The 14,804-nt window shown below is 47.3% G+C and overlaps 1 protein-coding gene across 5 annotated transcripts in view; it reads right to left on the bottom strand.

Annotated features, from left to right (window-relative positions):
• Positions 1 to 5,055: 5,055 nt before the first annotated feature.
• GBF1 (golgi brefeldin A resistant guanine nucleotide exchange factor 1) overlaps positions 5,056 to 14,804 on the bottom strand; it is a 114,708-nt gene continuing 104,959 nt past the window's right edge. For 2 of the 5 annotated variants that reach the window (XM_011236135.3, XM_002913882.4), the window contains exons 30-40: positions 10,383 to 10,608; positions 9,704 to 9,864; positions 9,326 to 9,572; positions 8,996 to 9,201; positions 8,000 to 8,150; positions 7,763 to 7,893; positions 7,463 to 7,564; positions 7,069 to 7,182; positions 6,713 to 6,893; positions 6,405 to 6,533; positions 5,056 to 5,913 (exon numbers count right to left, since the gene is read on the bottom strand). In XM_011236135.3, coding sequence (XP_011234437.1) covers positions 5,633 to 5,913; positions 6,405 to 6,533; positions 6,713 to 6,893; positions 7,069 to 7,182; positions 7,463 to 7,564; positions 7,763 to 7,893; positions 8,000 to 8,150; positions 8,996 to 9,201; positions 9,326 to 9,572; positions 9,704 to 9,864; positions 10,383 to 10,608 — 1,929 coding nt within the window. In that variant the 3' untranslated portion in view covers positions 5,056 to 5,632. Of the gene's footprint in view, positions 5,992 to 6,404; positions 6,534 to 6,712; positions 6,894 to 7,068; positions 7,183 to 7,462; positions 7,565 to 7,762; positions 7,894 to 7,999; positions 8,151 to 8,995; positions 9,202 to 9,325; positions 9,573 to 9,703; positions 9,865 to 10,382; positions 10,609 to 14,804 lie in introns of all 5 variants that reach the window. The other 3 variants (XM_011236148.3, XM_011236156.3, XM_034663176.1) reach the window with 2 other exon arrangements.

Here is a 14,804-nt window from a genome sequence, read left to right as displayed (position 1 = left end):
AGTGACCAAATACAACAGCTAGAAAGGGACAGAGAATTCAAAATACCCAGTCTATTAATTCTAGGATGAAGTTCTTCCTTAAGCTGATATAAAACAAAGCAGGCCTTTCCATCCCACTGTGAGCCTCTCAAGTGAATATCATAAGACACCACCAAAAATTTTGCTGAAATCCAGGGATATTGTCTACTACATTCCCCTGATAAATCAGATCCTAAACCCTTAAATCAAGACGAAATGAGATTAGTTTGGTGTACTCCAACTTAGTGAGCCTGTGCTGGTTGCCAGTGATTACAGCTGTCCTTTCAAAGCACTCATAAACTACTAGCTGGAATTGGCATGAATTCTCTCAGTCTCCATGACTGCCTCTAAAAGAGCCCCTAGACGCTGAGCTATTTTTAGATGTAAGATTCTGAGTTGTAGTTCATCTGAAGATTTTTAAAGAAGAAAAACTCTATTATAGAAAATTTCAAACACAGCACAACTGGGTGGCTCAGTCAGTTAAGTGTCTGCCTTTGGCTCAGGTTGTGATCTCGGGGTACTGGGATCAGCCCCACATCGGGCTCCCTGCTCAGCGGGGAGTCTGCTTCTCCCTCTCCCTCTGCCCCTCTCCCCGTTTGTGCTCTCTCTTTCTCAAAAAAATAATAAATAAACCGTTAAAAAATTTTCAAACATATAGAATAGTATGATGAACCCCCATGTATTCATCAGTCAGCTCCAACAATTCCCAATGTTGGGACTGGAGATTTTAAGTGACTCAAAATAGTTTATTGTCAGTTGCTATAGCCTCATCTATCTGGGATTAAGAAACCTCTTCATTGCTTATTCCACTAATTTCCACCCTAATGATTATCTGTTTCTGTACCTAGCCCTAGCACTACCCTTGGTCCAAAGAAAAGGCACCATAAATTCACTCCATTCATTCACCAGTAGTGAGGGCCTACTCTAGAAAACAATGTCTTTTGTTTTTAAATAAAAATCAAATGGATGGTCAGTTGGTGATAAGGGCTAGCAGAAAAATTAAGTAGGCAAGGAGGTAGTAACAAGGCTTTTCTTTGTAGTGGAGGGAAGGCTTCTCTGATGAGGTAACATTTGAACAGTGACTTGAAAAATGAGGGAGGAAGTGATGTGGATATCTGAGGGAAACGCATTCTGGAAGGAGGGACTAGCAGTGTAAAGTTTCACTACGAAAGTGGTGTATTTGAGGAAGAGCAAAAAGCTTAGGTAGGTGGGATGAAGTCAGAACTTTGGACTCTGTTCTGAATGAGATGTGAAGACTTTGGAGGGTTTTGAGCAGTGGAGTGAAATGAAAAGACATTTGGTTTTTTAGATTTATTTATTTATTTGAGAGAGCAAGAGCAGGGGGAGGAACAGAGGGAGAGGGACTAGCAGATTCTGTGTTGGGCACAGAGCCCCATGTGGAGGCCGATACCATGACACCAAGATCACGACCTGAGCTGAAAGCAAGAGTCAGGCACCCAACCAACTGAGCCATCCAAGCGTCCCGATATGACATGTTTTAAAAAGATACCCTTGACTGTGTGGAGAGTAGTAGGCCTGAAATGAAGGAGGGAGAGCAGTGGGTCCAACAGATGGTGGCTTAGACTTGGGTGCTAGTGAGTGAAGATGGTGAGAAGTAGTCACATTCTGGATAGATTTGAATGATAGAAGCAGCAAGACTTGCTGAGGAACCGGATGTAGGATATGAGAAGGGGGTTGGGGGAGGTTCGGCATGAGAACCTGGAAGAATGAAGTCCTTTAGTGACATGGGGCACAGTTGGGGAAGAGCAGATTTGGGGGGGGGGATCAATACTTTCCTTTAAATTTGTTACATTTGAGAGCCTATGAGACATGCAAGTGGAGATGATGAGGGGTAGTTGGACAAAAAGTCAGTGTAATGGATGTTATTTAAAGTCTTGTCAGTAGACAACATCACCCAGCAACTGAGTGTGGAGATAGAATTTGAGGACTTGAGAGGGTTGAGCCCTGGGGTGTTCTGATGTTCACAGGCTGTGGTGATGAGCAATGAGGAGGAGTCAATAAAGGAAATTTAAAAGGCATGGCCAGTGAGTAGGAGAAAACCAAGGAAAACTAGTGTCTCAGAAGCCAAGGGAAGAATATTTCAAGGAGGGAGTATTTGAACTAAAGCCCCTTTTCCTCAGGCGTCTGGATGGCTCAGTTGGTTAAGTATCTGCCTTCAGCTCAGGTCATAATCCCAGGGTCCTAGGATTGAGCCCCGAATCGGGCTCCCCACTGAGAAGGGAGTCTGCTTCTCCCTCTCCCACTCCCTCTGCTGTTCATCCTGCTTGTGCTCTGTCAAATAAATAATCTTAAAAAAAAAAAAAAAGTTCTTTTTCCTCAATTGAAACCCAGGGGCTGAGTGGTTCTTGCTTACTCCTGGCCACTTGTCTCCCAAGCAGTGAAACCTGAGCAAAAGCAAATACCTGAGGGTTCAAATACCCACATTTTTGGTTGTTCTTAGCATTTGGGGGGAGCAGGGGGAGATGTGTGTCCCTTGTAGCTAATTCTTTTTTTTTTTTTTTAAGATTTTATTTATTTGACAGAGAGAGAGGCAGTGAGAGAGGGAACACAAGCAGGGGGAGTGGGAGGGGGAGAAGCGGGCTTTCTGCTGAGCAGGGAGCCCGATGCGGAGCTCCATCCCAGGACGCTGGGATCATGACCCAAGCCAAAGGCAGACACTTAATGACTGAGCCACCCAGGCATCCCCCTTGTAGCTAATTCTGTAATTCATCTTTCCTGATATCATTATGGGCTTAAAAAATTCACTTATTCTTGGTTGTCCATCTTTTCAGTTTTCTAGTGAACTCTTAGCTCACTAGGTAATAATAACCTGCCCCTTCAGATGTTCAACGTTTTGCTTTTTTTAAAAGATTTTATTTTTATTTATTTGAGAGACAGTGAGAGATATCACAGAGGGAAAGGGAGAAGCTGACTCCCCGCTGAGCAGGGAGCCCAACGTGGAGTTCGATCCCATGACTTCGAGATCATGACCTGAACCAAAGGCAGATGCCTAACCTTAGACTGAGCCACCCAGGTGCCCCTCAACCTTTTATTTCTTTAGAGCTATGGAAAATGTATGTAGCTTTGAAGGGTTTCCATACCACCACACCACCACTTTTGAATTCAGGAAGTATCATCGGAAAGACCATGAGGTTTAGAGTGAGGCAGACCTGGGACTTGGCTTCTCTGAGCCCATTGCCTCATCCATAAGCGTACACACCTCTACACAGTTGTGTGAGCAACGCACTTACTGTTGACACATATGGTGCTCCAACAATGTCACTTCCCCACGTTTGGGTCTTAGGTCCCTAGCTTTCCTCTGCACTTTTTGAAATCTGCTATCCTGGAGTTCTTATAGGAGAGATCCAACATTTCCCTCTGGATTACATTGTTACTTTCCTACAAGTTTTTTTTTTTTTGTCACTTCCACATCACCAAGTCCTTCTGTTTTGGTTAGAATTGGGGCCTGAATATTAGTTTCTTTTGTAGCTTTTTTTACCTTCTCAGGGATAACACTTGTCAGTAACACAAGTCAGGTATGTGTCAGCTGATCTTTCTGCGAAAGAATGAGACTTCTGACAAGTGTTTTTTTGCAACCCAGTGGGGAGAGGGTCCGTTTGCAATCATTCTAGATTCTTTCCAATATTTGCAGACTGAGGGGCAAAGACTTGTCATATTCTTTTGTTCATAGGATGACCTTCAAATTCCTTTGAAAGAAGCCAACGTTATTTCCCCCACAGGGAAACACAGGGAAGCTTCTAAAGGCAGTGCTTGTGGAGCTCAGATGGGAGAACAGAGATATCTCAGCTGAAGCTGAGGGCCCTAGTGTCTCCCTGACTGAAGATCCAGGCCTTTCAGCACTCACACAGAAAAGCGCAGATCAGGAATGCAGCCATACTCCTAATTTTCCTAGGGACGGGGTCAGGCAAGGCTTCTGGTAGTGTGGAAACCAGGCATGGTCTGGACTACCTGGGTAGAAGGAAGGGGAGAGGGAAAAACTAGGGTAGAAGGTCACATGTCAGTATTTTTCCACATGAGGCTGTTACCATTTCCAAGGTACCCTTTCCTACACGTGTGGAAGGCACTTCCTGAGCTCTAGACTCCCAGCAACATCCAGGTGGTTGTGCTGAGCAAAGGGAAGTCCGAGCTCCTGACTGATCATATAGCCAGCTGGGCCCAAACGGAGAGGGTGAGTGCCCCTAACTCTCCATGGGGGAGGCTAGCTGGTAGTAGGACTGGTAGTACCACTCCCTTGCCTCCCCCTAGAGAGGGAAAGGACCACTGTGGAGGAGGAAGCCAAGGCATGTAGATGCTTCCACTGGGAAAGCTTCATATATAGCATTCTGCATCCCACCCACCGTGCCTCAGGCTGCAGAAGCCACACTGCCTGCCTCATGCATGCTCCCGCTTGTCTTATCCTGATCTTCCCAATGGGAAGAATGGGAGAGGTTCTCCAATCATGCTTCAGTAAGTGAGCTGGTGGAGACTGTAGGGCAGAACAAAATTGCCCCTCCTCAGTCTGGGGCCAAAACAAATGCCCTGTGCCCAGAAACACACAATCATAGCTGTGGGCAAGACGGCTTCCCTCCTAAGCCCCAGGGGCTCCCCTTTGTGCCCCTGGGCCATGGGGCACATCTGAGGGAAGACTTTTGAATAACTACAAGTCAGCTCTGGTTCACCTTCCCTTTGACTCTGGTCCCAATTTAACTCTGGTTCACCTTCCCTTTGGCTTTGACCCTAGTTTAGACTGTCTCAGGTGTCAACCTTGGAGCAGTTAGGGAAGAGGACAATACCCAAACCCCTGGCATATCCCTGGTGACAAGAACACACGGCTGTGGTGGTGGTGGTGGTGGTGGTGGTGGTGGTAGGGCAGCAGCATTAGTGAAGAAATCCTGACTGGCGTCTGGCTGGCTGCTAGCCTGGGGCCACATGGGCCAGACTGTTGGTAGATTCAGCCTCACTTCTGTTCATGCGAGGCCCAAGCCCTCGGTATCCCAATAACATGGTGCGCATAAACTCAAGAAGGAAACCAGAGTGTAGGGCAATGACATCGGTACTAAGACATTTATTACATCATTAAAAAGTCCATTGTTGTCCTGTTTTTCCATATGTACATGTTCCTGTGGGTAGTCCCTCTGTCCAGTCCCACCTGCCAACCCTCCATGGTGCCAATCAACTCCAAACTGACTAATTAATAAAAGAGGAAGAACTGGAGGAGGTGGCCCAGTGCTGATGGGAGTGGAGATGGGAGAGGGACACAAAGTGCAGAGTGGCTGGCATGGCTCTCAATGCCTGACCACGGGCAGGAGGGGCATGAGGACGGGCACTGCAGGGTTGGCACAGAGATGCCTCCCCAGGGCTGCCAGGTTGCACGTGATACCTGAGTGTGTTCTCAGGTTAGACCCCCAGGAATGGAGAGCTGAGGAAGAAGGTCCCCCAGCCTGATTGTAGGTCCCAGGAGGGGCTATAAAACTTCTCTTTTTCAGGTCCCCATCCAAGTAGCAGCAGCAGCAGCTCAGGCTGGGCCTGAAAAGTCTGTGCCCTGGGGACAGCTGGAAGGGTGCTTGGGACAGTCTGGTAGGAAGTACTGGTCCTGATCTCTGAGGGGCCTGCCTTAGTTGACCTCAGAGGTGGGCATGGGGTCTGTGGGGCGGGGTGTGGCCAGGAGGGGCACGGGTGAGGTGGCCTCAATTAGAGCAGGGTTGAGGATGATGGGCAGAGTCATGGGTGGTACGCCCACCTGCAGCGGGGAGGCCAAGGGCTGCAGGATCAGTGGGGGCTGAGCCAGGGGAGGAGGCCCATCTGGAGTAGGGCTCAGTCTGCTGGGGTTAGACGCCACTGGTGATCCAGGGGAGCTGCTGTTGGCAGGTCGAGGGCTCTCAGGCTTCTCAAAGTCTACAGGGAGAGCAAGGGGCTGGTCAGACTCCTTCACATTCCCCTGCTGGTTTACCTAACCTCTGCTTCTCTCCATTCCTGTGAACAGAATGACCCCTATCAGGCTAAGTAGTTGGGAATCTTCCCTTTAAACTCATTCAAATATCCAGCTATCTTTTATCTGTCTTCTAGCTCCTTTGCTTTACCTCCAGTCAGGTTAAGTTCTGATCTGATCTTTACTAGAATCCCCAAAGGGCAACCTCTGCATATTTATTCCAAGTTCCTGATCCAGCTTTCTCCTTCCAAGCCTGAAAATCTCAAGCAGATAGCTCATCACAGCTTATTTGGTCCTGCCATTTCCCACAGGAAGAGCAGGCAACCCAAATACTCTGGTTCCCTCCTTCCCCTGGTTCACAGCCCACGCTTAGCAGTAATCCCAAACTACCCTGGGCTTCCTCTTAGGCTTCCTACTTCCTGTTCAACACCCAGGAGGCTAGCTCAAAAGGACTCACCACAGGCCCCCAGCTCAGAAGGCATCTCTGGGGGAGGTGGATGGCCAGGTGTCCGTGTGTCCCCAGCAGCAGGAGTCATGTGGGCTGAGGCCAGAGGTTTTTGGGCATGCGGCTCCATGGGCATGGGGTCTGGGGAAGGCAGAAAAACCAGATGGCAGCTCTTAGTGCTTTCTTTCCAGCACAGCCCTGGCTACCCACCAGTCTTCCCACTGATATGAGATAGAGAGATAGGAGATACAGAGAACTAATTATTAGCTCCAGACTCTTTGATGAAGACTCTTTTGACAGAGCTGAGCTAAGCCCCCTACCCTGGATGACAGTCTGCTTGAAGAGCTCATCTCGTAGGTGGGGCAGAAAACAGTCAATGCGCTCCCAGGTGATCTCCCAGAGGGCTGAGGGGCTGCCTCCTCGGGCATCTGCATTGTGGAAAATCTCTGCTGTGTCCATCACCAGGAGCATGTTCTTCAGAGACTCAGGGATGGCCTCTGACTGTAGGTGGCGGTGGAACCATGTAAACAGGAAAGAGGGCATGGGTGTGTCCGGGCGGGGGGGGGGGGGNGGGGATATGGTAAGGAGGAGGCAGCCACCAAGGGGAAAACAGCATGTCTTCCCAGCAGGTGGGAGAGGAAGCAGGCAGTGGGAGTTGGGCTGAGGTAGAACATACCAGTAAGTCACTGGAGCCTGCGTGCATATACTTGTCCATGAAGTCCAGAATGGTCAGCCAGAGGGCCGCAAAAGTAGAGAGTGACAGCAGTGGAGACAGGTGCTGCAGGAAGACCTAAGGCCCGCCAGCCCCTTTTAGTGAAGGGTCAGAGCTATCTGCATCCCTTTCTAAGGCTGGGAGGCAAGCCTTCCCTATCTTGCATGGGAATCCCAAATCAGGGGTTCCTCTGAATTCCAGAATCCTCCCAGGTCCCTGGGTCCTGATGAGTTTCCATAGCTGGGGGTCCCAGCACCCACACTGCAGCTCTAGCTCCTAGCAGAAGCCCTGGCTTCCCTCCCTCCTCGCAGAAAGGCAGGTGTTGGGAGAGTGGGTAGGTGAGGGTGGTGAGCGGTACCTTAGATAGCAGAGTGGAAGCCCTCATTCGAGTCTCCTCCATCCCACCCACATCTGCAGGGCTGATATTCTCCAAGAGCTTGGTCAGTAGAGGAAACAGCACCTGGTGGGTAAAGAGTCAATGTGTTCCTAACAGGTCAGCTGGCAGTCTTGCTCCAAGGAAGCCAGGGGCTGGGGTGGATAAGCACAGAGCAGAAGGAAAGGGAGGATGCAGACTGAGGACTGACATTAGGGGCTCTTCAGGCTGCCCAGTTCTCCCTGTCTTAAGGATTCAAACTTTATGACTAGCGGGAAGTCCCACCTTGTTAAAACAGGACTCCCACTCCAGGGCATCTAGCTTTTGCAGATCATGTACCAGTAGTGCTCGCTGCAGATAGGTCAGTGCCTGCATCCGCACCTGGCGCCGGGCATCACAGCACAGGCAGGCGATGCCTGAGAGTGAGAACAGGCTCAGGATCCTTCAGGCATCCTGATCCTGGTACTTCCCAAGTTCCAGCTCCACCTCTCACCCTGCCCAGCCTGCTCCCCTGAGGTTTACCCTGCAGTAACGGGCACCAGCAATGGGCCCAGAGGGTGCGTGAATCCGCTTCAATCTTCCGGCCACCTGTCTCCAGGTGGCGCTGCTCCTCCGCCCAAGAGCTGTAGATAGAGGCCGCTCGAGTGTGCAGGGTGTGCATCAGGTCTAACAACTGGAGTCACAGGAGGCACAGGATATGAGTTGGGGTAAGGTCTGGTTGATGACCCCCAAACACTGTCCCTGGCTGAGTCCTCACAGGAGCCCCTAGTACCAGTCACTCCACCTCTCACCCCTCTTTCTCCTCGACTTCATGAGTTGGTTGCCCCCCTGCCAGCGTTTCCCAAAGTTGGGTATTATTCCTAGTGGAGGAGACGTAAGGAGGCGTGTGGAATGAGTGTTTAATAACAATGAATTACATGGTGAGAAAGGTACTTTCTTCTCAATTCTCTATCATACCTTCTGGTGATAGTTAAACCTCATCTTGTTAATTTTAAAAACAGAAAGCAAACCTCAGGCTCAGAGGTTTTGGTGGGCAATAAGGTCTGGTCAACCTTAATAATTTTGGTTTTCATCATTTTTCTGAGGTTATTCTATTAGTTCTCCATTTATTTACTGAAATAAAGTCTGCTCGTAAAATAAATTTTATATGCCTTGAATAGACAAAGTATAACTCTGGAAGGATAGACAAGAAACTGGTGGCAGCATCTACCTTTGGGGAGGGGAACTTAGCAGCTGGGGGCAGGAATGGAATAGGACTTACTTTTATCTGTTTACCCTTTTGTACTTCTGATTTTTGTACCACATGCATATATTACTTTTTCAAAACATAAACCTTAAATATTAAGCAAACAAAGATTCATAGTGGTCTTGGATAGGGGGACACTGTAGAAGTGGTGGCTGAGGGCCCGGGTTGGAAAACATAGGCCCTTCCTCTCAGCTCTGGCTGTCCCTGGCCCTGCCCACACTCCCAATGTCAGGGGCAGGGAGAGAAGAGGAAGTAAAGGATGCCATACTTACGTCCTGACTGACCTGTAAAGACACCGTATGGTAGCTGGCAGGCACACCTTCATCCTCATCATCGTCACTATGCCCACCCCGAGTGGCATGTTGGCTGGAGGTTCGAGGCCGCCGAAGCACTGAGCCTTCCTTGGATTTCTTCTTGAAGCGGTTTCCTTTGCTGTCATATTTGTGACTCTTGCCACGTTTCTCCTGGGACTTGCACCCTGAGCAGAACCAGACCCAGGTAACATTTCTATAACCATGGACACAGATGGCCTACTTTTTCCTCCCTTTCCCCCGTATATTCACATGGCTACTTCCCAGCTGCCCCTTCACTGGGTAACCCACCGCCATTCAGACTGGCCTCCACAAAGATGCGGAGAGTCTTGACGCAGAGCTCAAAGTTGTCAGGTGTAATGTGGGCAGCATCACGCACGATGAAGGACAGAGATTCTACGCATTTAAGCAGGGACTTAGTGTCGTGTGGCCCGAGGTCCAGTCCCACTGTTAGGCTGTACTGATTGACCAGGGGTGAAGGGCCTAGCCGGCTGGGCCCAGGACTTGGCTTGGAGTTATCGATGTCATCCTTCCCCACCTGTAAAGCACATGGAGTTGCTGGGAACCCAGGCTTGAGCCTGATCTTCTCTTAGATGCCCTCTTGAACGACCAGGAATCTCCCACAGGCCAAGGAGGGAAGACTCACCCATTCCCCATATGCTCACTCACCACTAACCAGCCGCTGTTGACCACATCAGCGTCTGTGGCTGATCGGTGGATTTTGCCAGGCCTGCAATGGTCAGCGTAGACCTCCGAATCAGAAGTGTATCCTCGGTCCAGGCTCACATCATTCTGATGGTAGGATGGGAGTTCGCTGTCTGATTGGGCCCCTGAGTCAGCAGGGAGAAGGGCAGAGTCAGGGTGGAAATGGGGACACTGGGATGAAGGATGATTTCAGTTCTGAGAAATAGGTGCTGAAGCCTGGCCTCTCCTCTCTCTTGGTCCAGCTTAGTTTCAGCCCTGTCACCAGGGGGCTGAAGGATGGTCTGGACAGATTCTCTCTTGACCAAATGGGGCAGCAGGCTAATTTGGGCTCTTGATGGCATCTAGTAGCAGCTGTCAGGGGATGGGGGTGGTGGTGAGGACATAGTTTCTGAGAAAATAGTCCTCAGGACAGTAGGAAGCCTAATGTCATAGCCATCTATGTTGCCTACTAGCCTCCATGCTGTTTAACCCATGAGTGCTGGGGAAAGGCCAGTGGGTACAGGAAGCTCTGGAAGCAGATGGCGAAAGCCAGGGGTTTTTAATCTGCTAAATACAATATAACCTATATTTTGTTTTCCTGTCTCAACCCCTGGGGCCATGACTGTTTATCTGCCAATGAGGGTCTCCCTGGGAAAGGGCTTACCAGCATCAGCTCCATCAGCCCTGGCTGTGGCCTGCAGGGCAGCTGGAGGCTTTACACCCGAGCCAATGCATTCCAGCAGTGTGAAGAGAGTGGCCCAGTCATCACCTGAGTGGATGTTGGCTGCGTTGGTCTTAAGGAGTTCATGGAGCCCATAGGCTACCTGGTGACTGACTCGGGACAGCACACTGGGCTTCATTAGCAGCAAAATGCGCAGGGAGAGCAGCACCTGGGAGGGTGGGTGAGAAGCAGAAAGTGGGCACACAGCTTCCTGTCTAGACTCCTTCCCCACCAGTTCCCTTAGGCCAGTGAGGATGGTTTGGCTAGGACCCACCCAAAAGTAGTGCTGCTGCTCTTTTCTTCAGGTTGGTTTTCTTTTTTTTACGATTTTATTTATTTTTTGAGAAAGAGCGAGTGAGCCCATGAATGGGGGGAGGGACAGAGGGAGAAGCTGGCTCCCCGCTGAGCAGGGAGCCCGATGTGGGACTCAATCCCAGGATCCTGGGATCCTGACCTAAGTTGAAAGCAGATGCTTAACTGACTGAGCCACCCAGGCACCCCTTCCTCAGTTTTTTTTTAATTAAAATTTTTATTGAATTATAAATTCATATGTAGTTGTAAAAAATAATACAGGGGAGCCTGGGTGGCTTAGTTGGTTAAGTGTCCAACTCTTGCTTTTGGCTCAGGTCATGATCGGATGGTTGGGGGATCAAGCCCCACGTTGGGCTCTGCACTCAGCAGGAAGTCTGCCTGAGAGTCTCTCTCTCCTCTCCCTCTGCCCCTCCCCCTACTTGTGTGCACATGCTCTCTCTCAAAATAAATAAATCTTAAAAAAAAAAAAAGAAATAATACAAAGAGATCCTTTGTATGCTTTGCCCCGTTTACCCCAATAGTAACATTATGTAAAACTACAGTAAATGATAAGTGATACTGACATTGATACAATCCACCGATCTTATTTAGGTTTCCCACTTTTACTATACTCATATGTGTATGATGTATGTATTAAGTTCTACACAATTTAATCACCTAATTTTAGGTTTGTGTATACTTCACTAGTCAAGATGTTGAATAGTTAGTTCCACCACCATAGGATTCCTCACATTGACTTTTTAAAAACATACCTGCCTCTTTTTGCCCCCAACCTTAACCCCTGGCAATCTGCCCATAACTTTTAAATTCTGTCATTTCAAAAATGTTATATAAATGGAATTATATAGTATACAGCCTGTTGGGATTGCCTTTTTTCACTCAGCATAATTCCTTGGAGATTCATCCAAGTTGTTATCAATAGTCTGGTACTTGGCTGAACAGAATTCCACGGTTTAACTATTTACTCCACAGTTTAACTATTTACCTGTTGAAAATCTGGGCTGATTCCAGTTTTTGGCTATTACAAATAAAGCTTCTATGAACATTCATGAATAGGTTTTTATGAGAAAGTAAGCGTTAATGTTTCTGGGATAAATGCCCAAGAGTGCAATTGCTGGATTGTATGGGTAACTGCATGTTTAGTTAACTACTAAGAAACTGCTAACAGAGGAGCTGTGTACCATTTTACATTCCTACAGGTATTTCATTTCATTGAAGCACCTGTAAATGATATTGTGTTGTTGGTTTCATATTCTATATATTTACTGTTTAGAAATGTTATCCTTGCCAAGGTTTGGTATTATCACTATTTTTTACTGTAGTCATTCTGACAGGTGGGTGGTGATATCTCATCATGACTTCAATTTCCTTTCCCTGCTGGTTAACGACGTTGAACATCACTAAAATGTTTTCATGTGTTTATCTGCCATCTGTATATCTTCTTCAGTGAGATGTCCGTTCATCTCTTTTGCCCATTTTCTGATTGGATTCTTACTGTTGTATTTTGAGTTCTTTTATATTTTAGATATTAGGTTTTTTTTTTTTTTCAGATATGTAGTTTGCAAAGATATGATCCTTATCTTTTCATCCTTTTCACATGACCTTCCATAGAATGTTTTTTTTTTAAAGATTTATTTATTTGAGAGAGAGAGAGAATGCATGCACACATGTGCCAGGGGAGGGGCAGAGGCAGACAGAGATAATCTCAAGTAGACTCCCCACTGAGTGCGGAGCCCGATGCAGGGCTGGGTCTCAAAGACCCTGAGATCATGACCTGAGCTGAAACCAAGAGTTGGATGCTTGGGCGCCTGGGTAGCGCAGTCGTTAAGTGTCTGCCTTCGGCTCAGGGCGTGATCCCGGCGTTCCGGGATCAAGTCCCACATCAGGCTCCTCGGTTGGGAGCCTGCTTCTTCCTCTCCCTCTCCCCCTGCTGTGTTCCCTCTCTCGCTGGCTGTCTGTCACATAAATAAATAAAATCTTTAAAAAAAAAAAAAAAAGAGTTGGATGCTTAACTGGGCGCCCCTAGAGTATATGTTCTTAAAATTGATGAAGTCCTGGGGCGCCTGGGTGGCGCAGTCGTTAAGCGTCTGCCTTCGGCTCAGGGTGTGATCCCGGCGTTCTGGGATCAAGCCCCGCATCAGGCTTTTCCGAGGGGAGCCTGCTTCTTCCTCTCCCACTCCCCCTGCTTGTGTTCCCCCTCTCGCTGGCTGTCTCTCTCTGTCAAATAAATAAATAAAATCTTTTAAAAAATAAAATAAAATAAAACAAAACTGATGAAGTCCAATTTACCAATTTTTCCTTTTATGGATTGTGCTTTTGGTGTCAAGTCTAAGAATTCTTTTCCTAGCTCCTGAAGATATTCTCCCAGGTTTCTTCCTAAAGGTTTCACAGCTCTACATTTTACATTTAAATCTATAATTCATTTTGAGGAGGGCCCAGGTGCTCAGTTGGTTAGGTGTCCGACTCTTGATTTTGGCTCAGGTCATAATCTCAGGGTCCTGAAATCCAGCCCTGTGTCAGGCTCCCTGCTTAGCAGGGACTCTGGTTGAGGAGTCTCCCGCTGCCCCTCCCCTTAAGTGTCCACTCACTCTCTCTCTCTCTCACAATAAGTAAATAAATCTTAAAAAAAAAAAAAAAAAGTAAACTATGATTCATTTTGAGTCAATTTTTCTTTCTTTTTTTTTTTTAAGAATTTATTTATTTGAGAGAGAGAGAATGCATGAGAGAGCACAAACAGGGGGAGGGGCAGGCAGAGGGAGAGGGAGAAGCAGGCTCCCCGCTGAGCAAGGAGCCCCATGGGACTTGATCCCAGGATGCTGGGATCCTGACCTGAGCTGAAGGCAGCCACTTAACTGACTAAGCCACCCAGGTGCCCCTGAGCTAATTTTTCTATAAGGTGTAGCTTACTTAGGTCAAGGTTCACTTGTTTGTTCCCCCAGCCCCGGCCATGGATTTCAATTGTTCTAGCAACTGAAAAGGCTATCCTTCCTCCATTGAACTGTTTCTGCACTTTTGTCAAAAACTTAAAGTTGAACATCTCTATGTGGGTCTACTTCTGGATTCTTTCTTCTGTTCCACCGACTTATGTTTCTCTCCACAAGTACCAGACAGTTTTGATTACTGTGGCTATATAGTAAGCCTTAATAGCAGATGGAGTGATTTCTCCCACTTTTTTCTTTCTCAAATGTTTGGCCATTCTAGGGCCTGTGCTTTTCAATCTAAATTTTAAAATAAGCCTAGATCTACAAAAAACCTTGTTGGGATTCTCATGGGAGTTGCATTAAACTTACAGATGAATTTGGGGGAGAACTGACATCTTTACTACATTGAGTCTTCCAATCCATGAACACACTATGCCTCTTCATTTATTTAGATCTTGGTATCTTTCATTAGCATTTTATAATTTTTAGCAGAGAGATGCTATACATGTTTGTTAGGTGTATATTTCAGTATTTCATTTCATTTGAAGCACTTGTAAATGATACTGTGTTGTTGGTTTCATTTTCTATACGTTTACTGTTAGTATCTGGAAATGTGATTTTTTTTTTTAAGATACTGGGACTCTAAGACTGCCTAGAATTTATTAAATTGTTGTAAAGGCTCATGTACGTATTTTTTTTTTAAATTTAAATTCAAGTTAGTTAACATATAGTATAGCATTTGAGTAGAATTTAGTGGTTCATCAGTTACATATAACATCCAGTGTTCATCATAACAAGTGCCATCCTTAGTGCCCATCACCCATTTAATCCACCCCCCCACCTCCCCTGTGTGATTAATTTTTTGTTAATCTTACATCCCATGACCTTGCTGAACTCACTTTTTAGTTCTATGCTGGCTGTCTTTTATACTTGAGCCAAGAGATCTCAGGAGGGTCCTAACCAGGAAACGAGGTATAGGGCTGAGACTGCCACAAGGCAGTAGCCATCCAACCCTACAGAGCAGATTCATAGGGGCCTGCAGAGGTGCTAAGTCCCAGCTTCATGCCTGAGACCATTCTAGACTCATCCCTAATGCCACCTGTTAGATTCCTCCAGGCCTGTGGTAGGTAAC

Source organism: Ailuropoda melanoleuca, chromosome 6 (genome assembly GCF_002007445.2).
Source record: "Ailuropoda melanoleuca isolate Jingjing chromosome 6, ASM200744v2, whole genome shotgun sequence".
Classification (NCBI taxonomy): Eukaryota; Metazoa; Chordata; class Mammalia; order Carnivora; family Ursidae; genus Ailuropoda; species Ailuropoda melanoleuca.
This window is presented reverse-complemented; position numbering and strand designations above follow the sequence as displayed.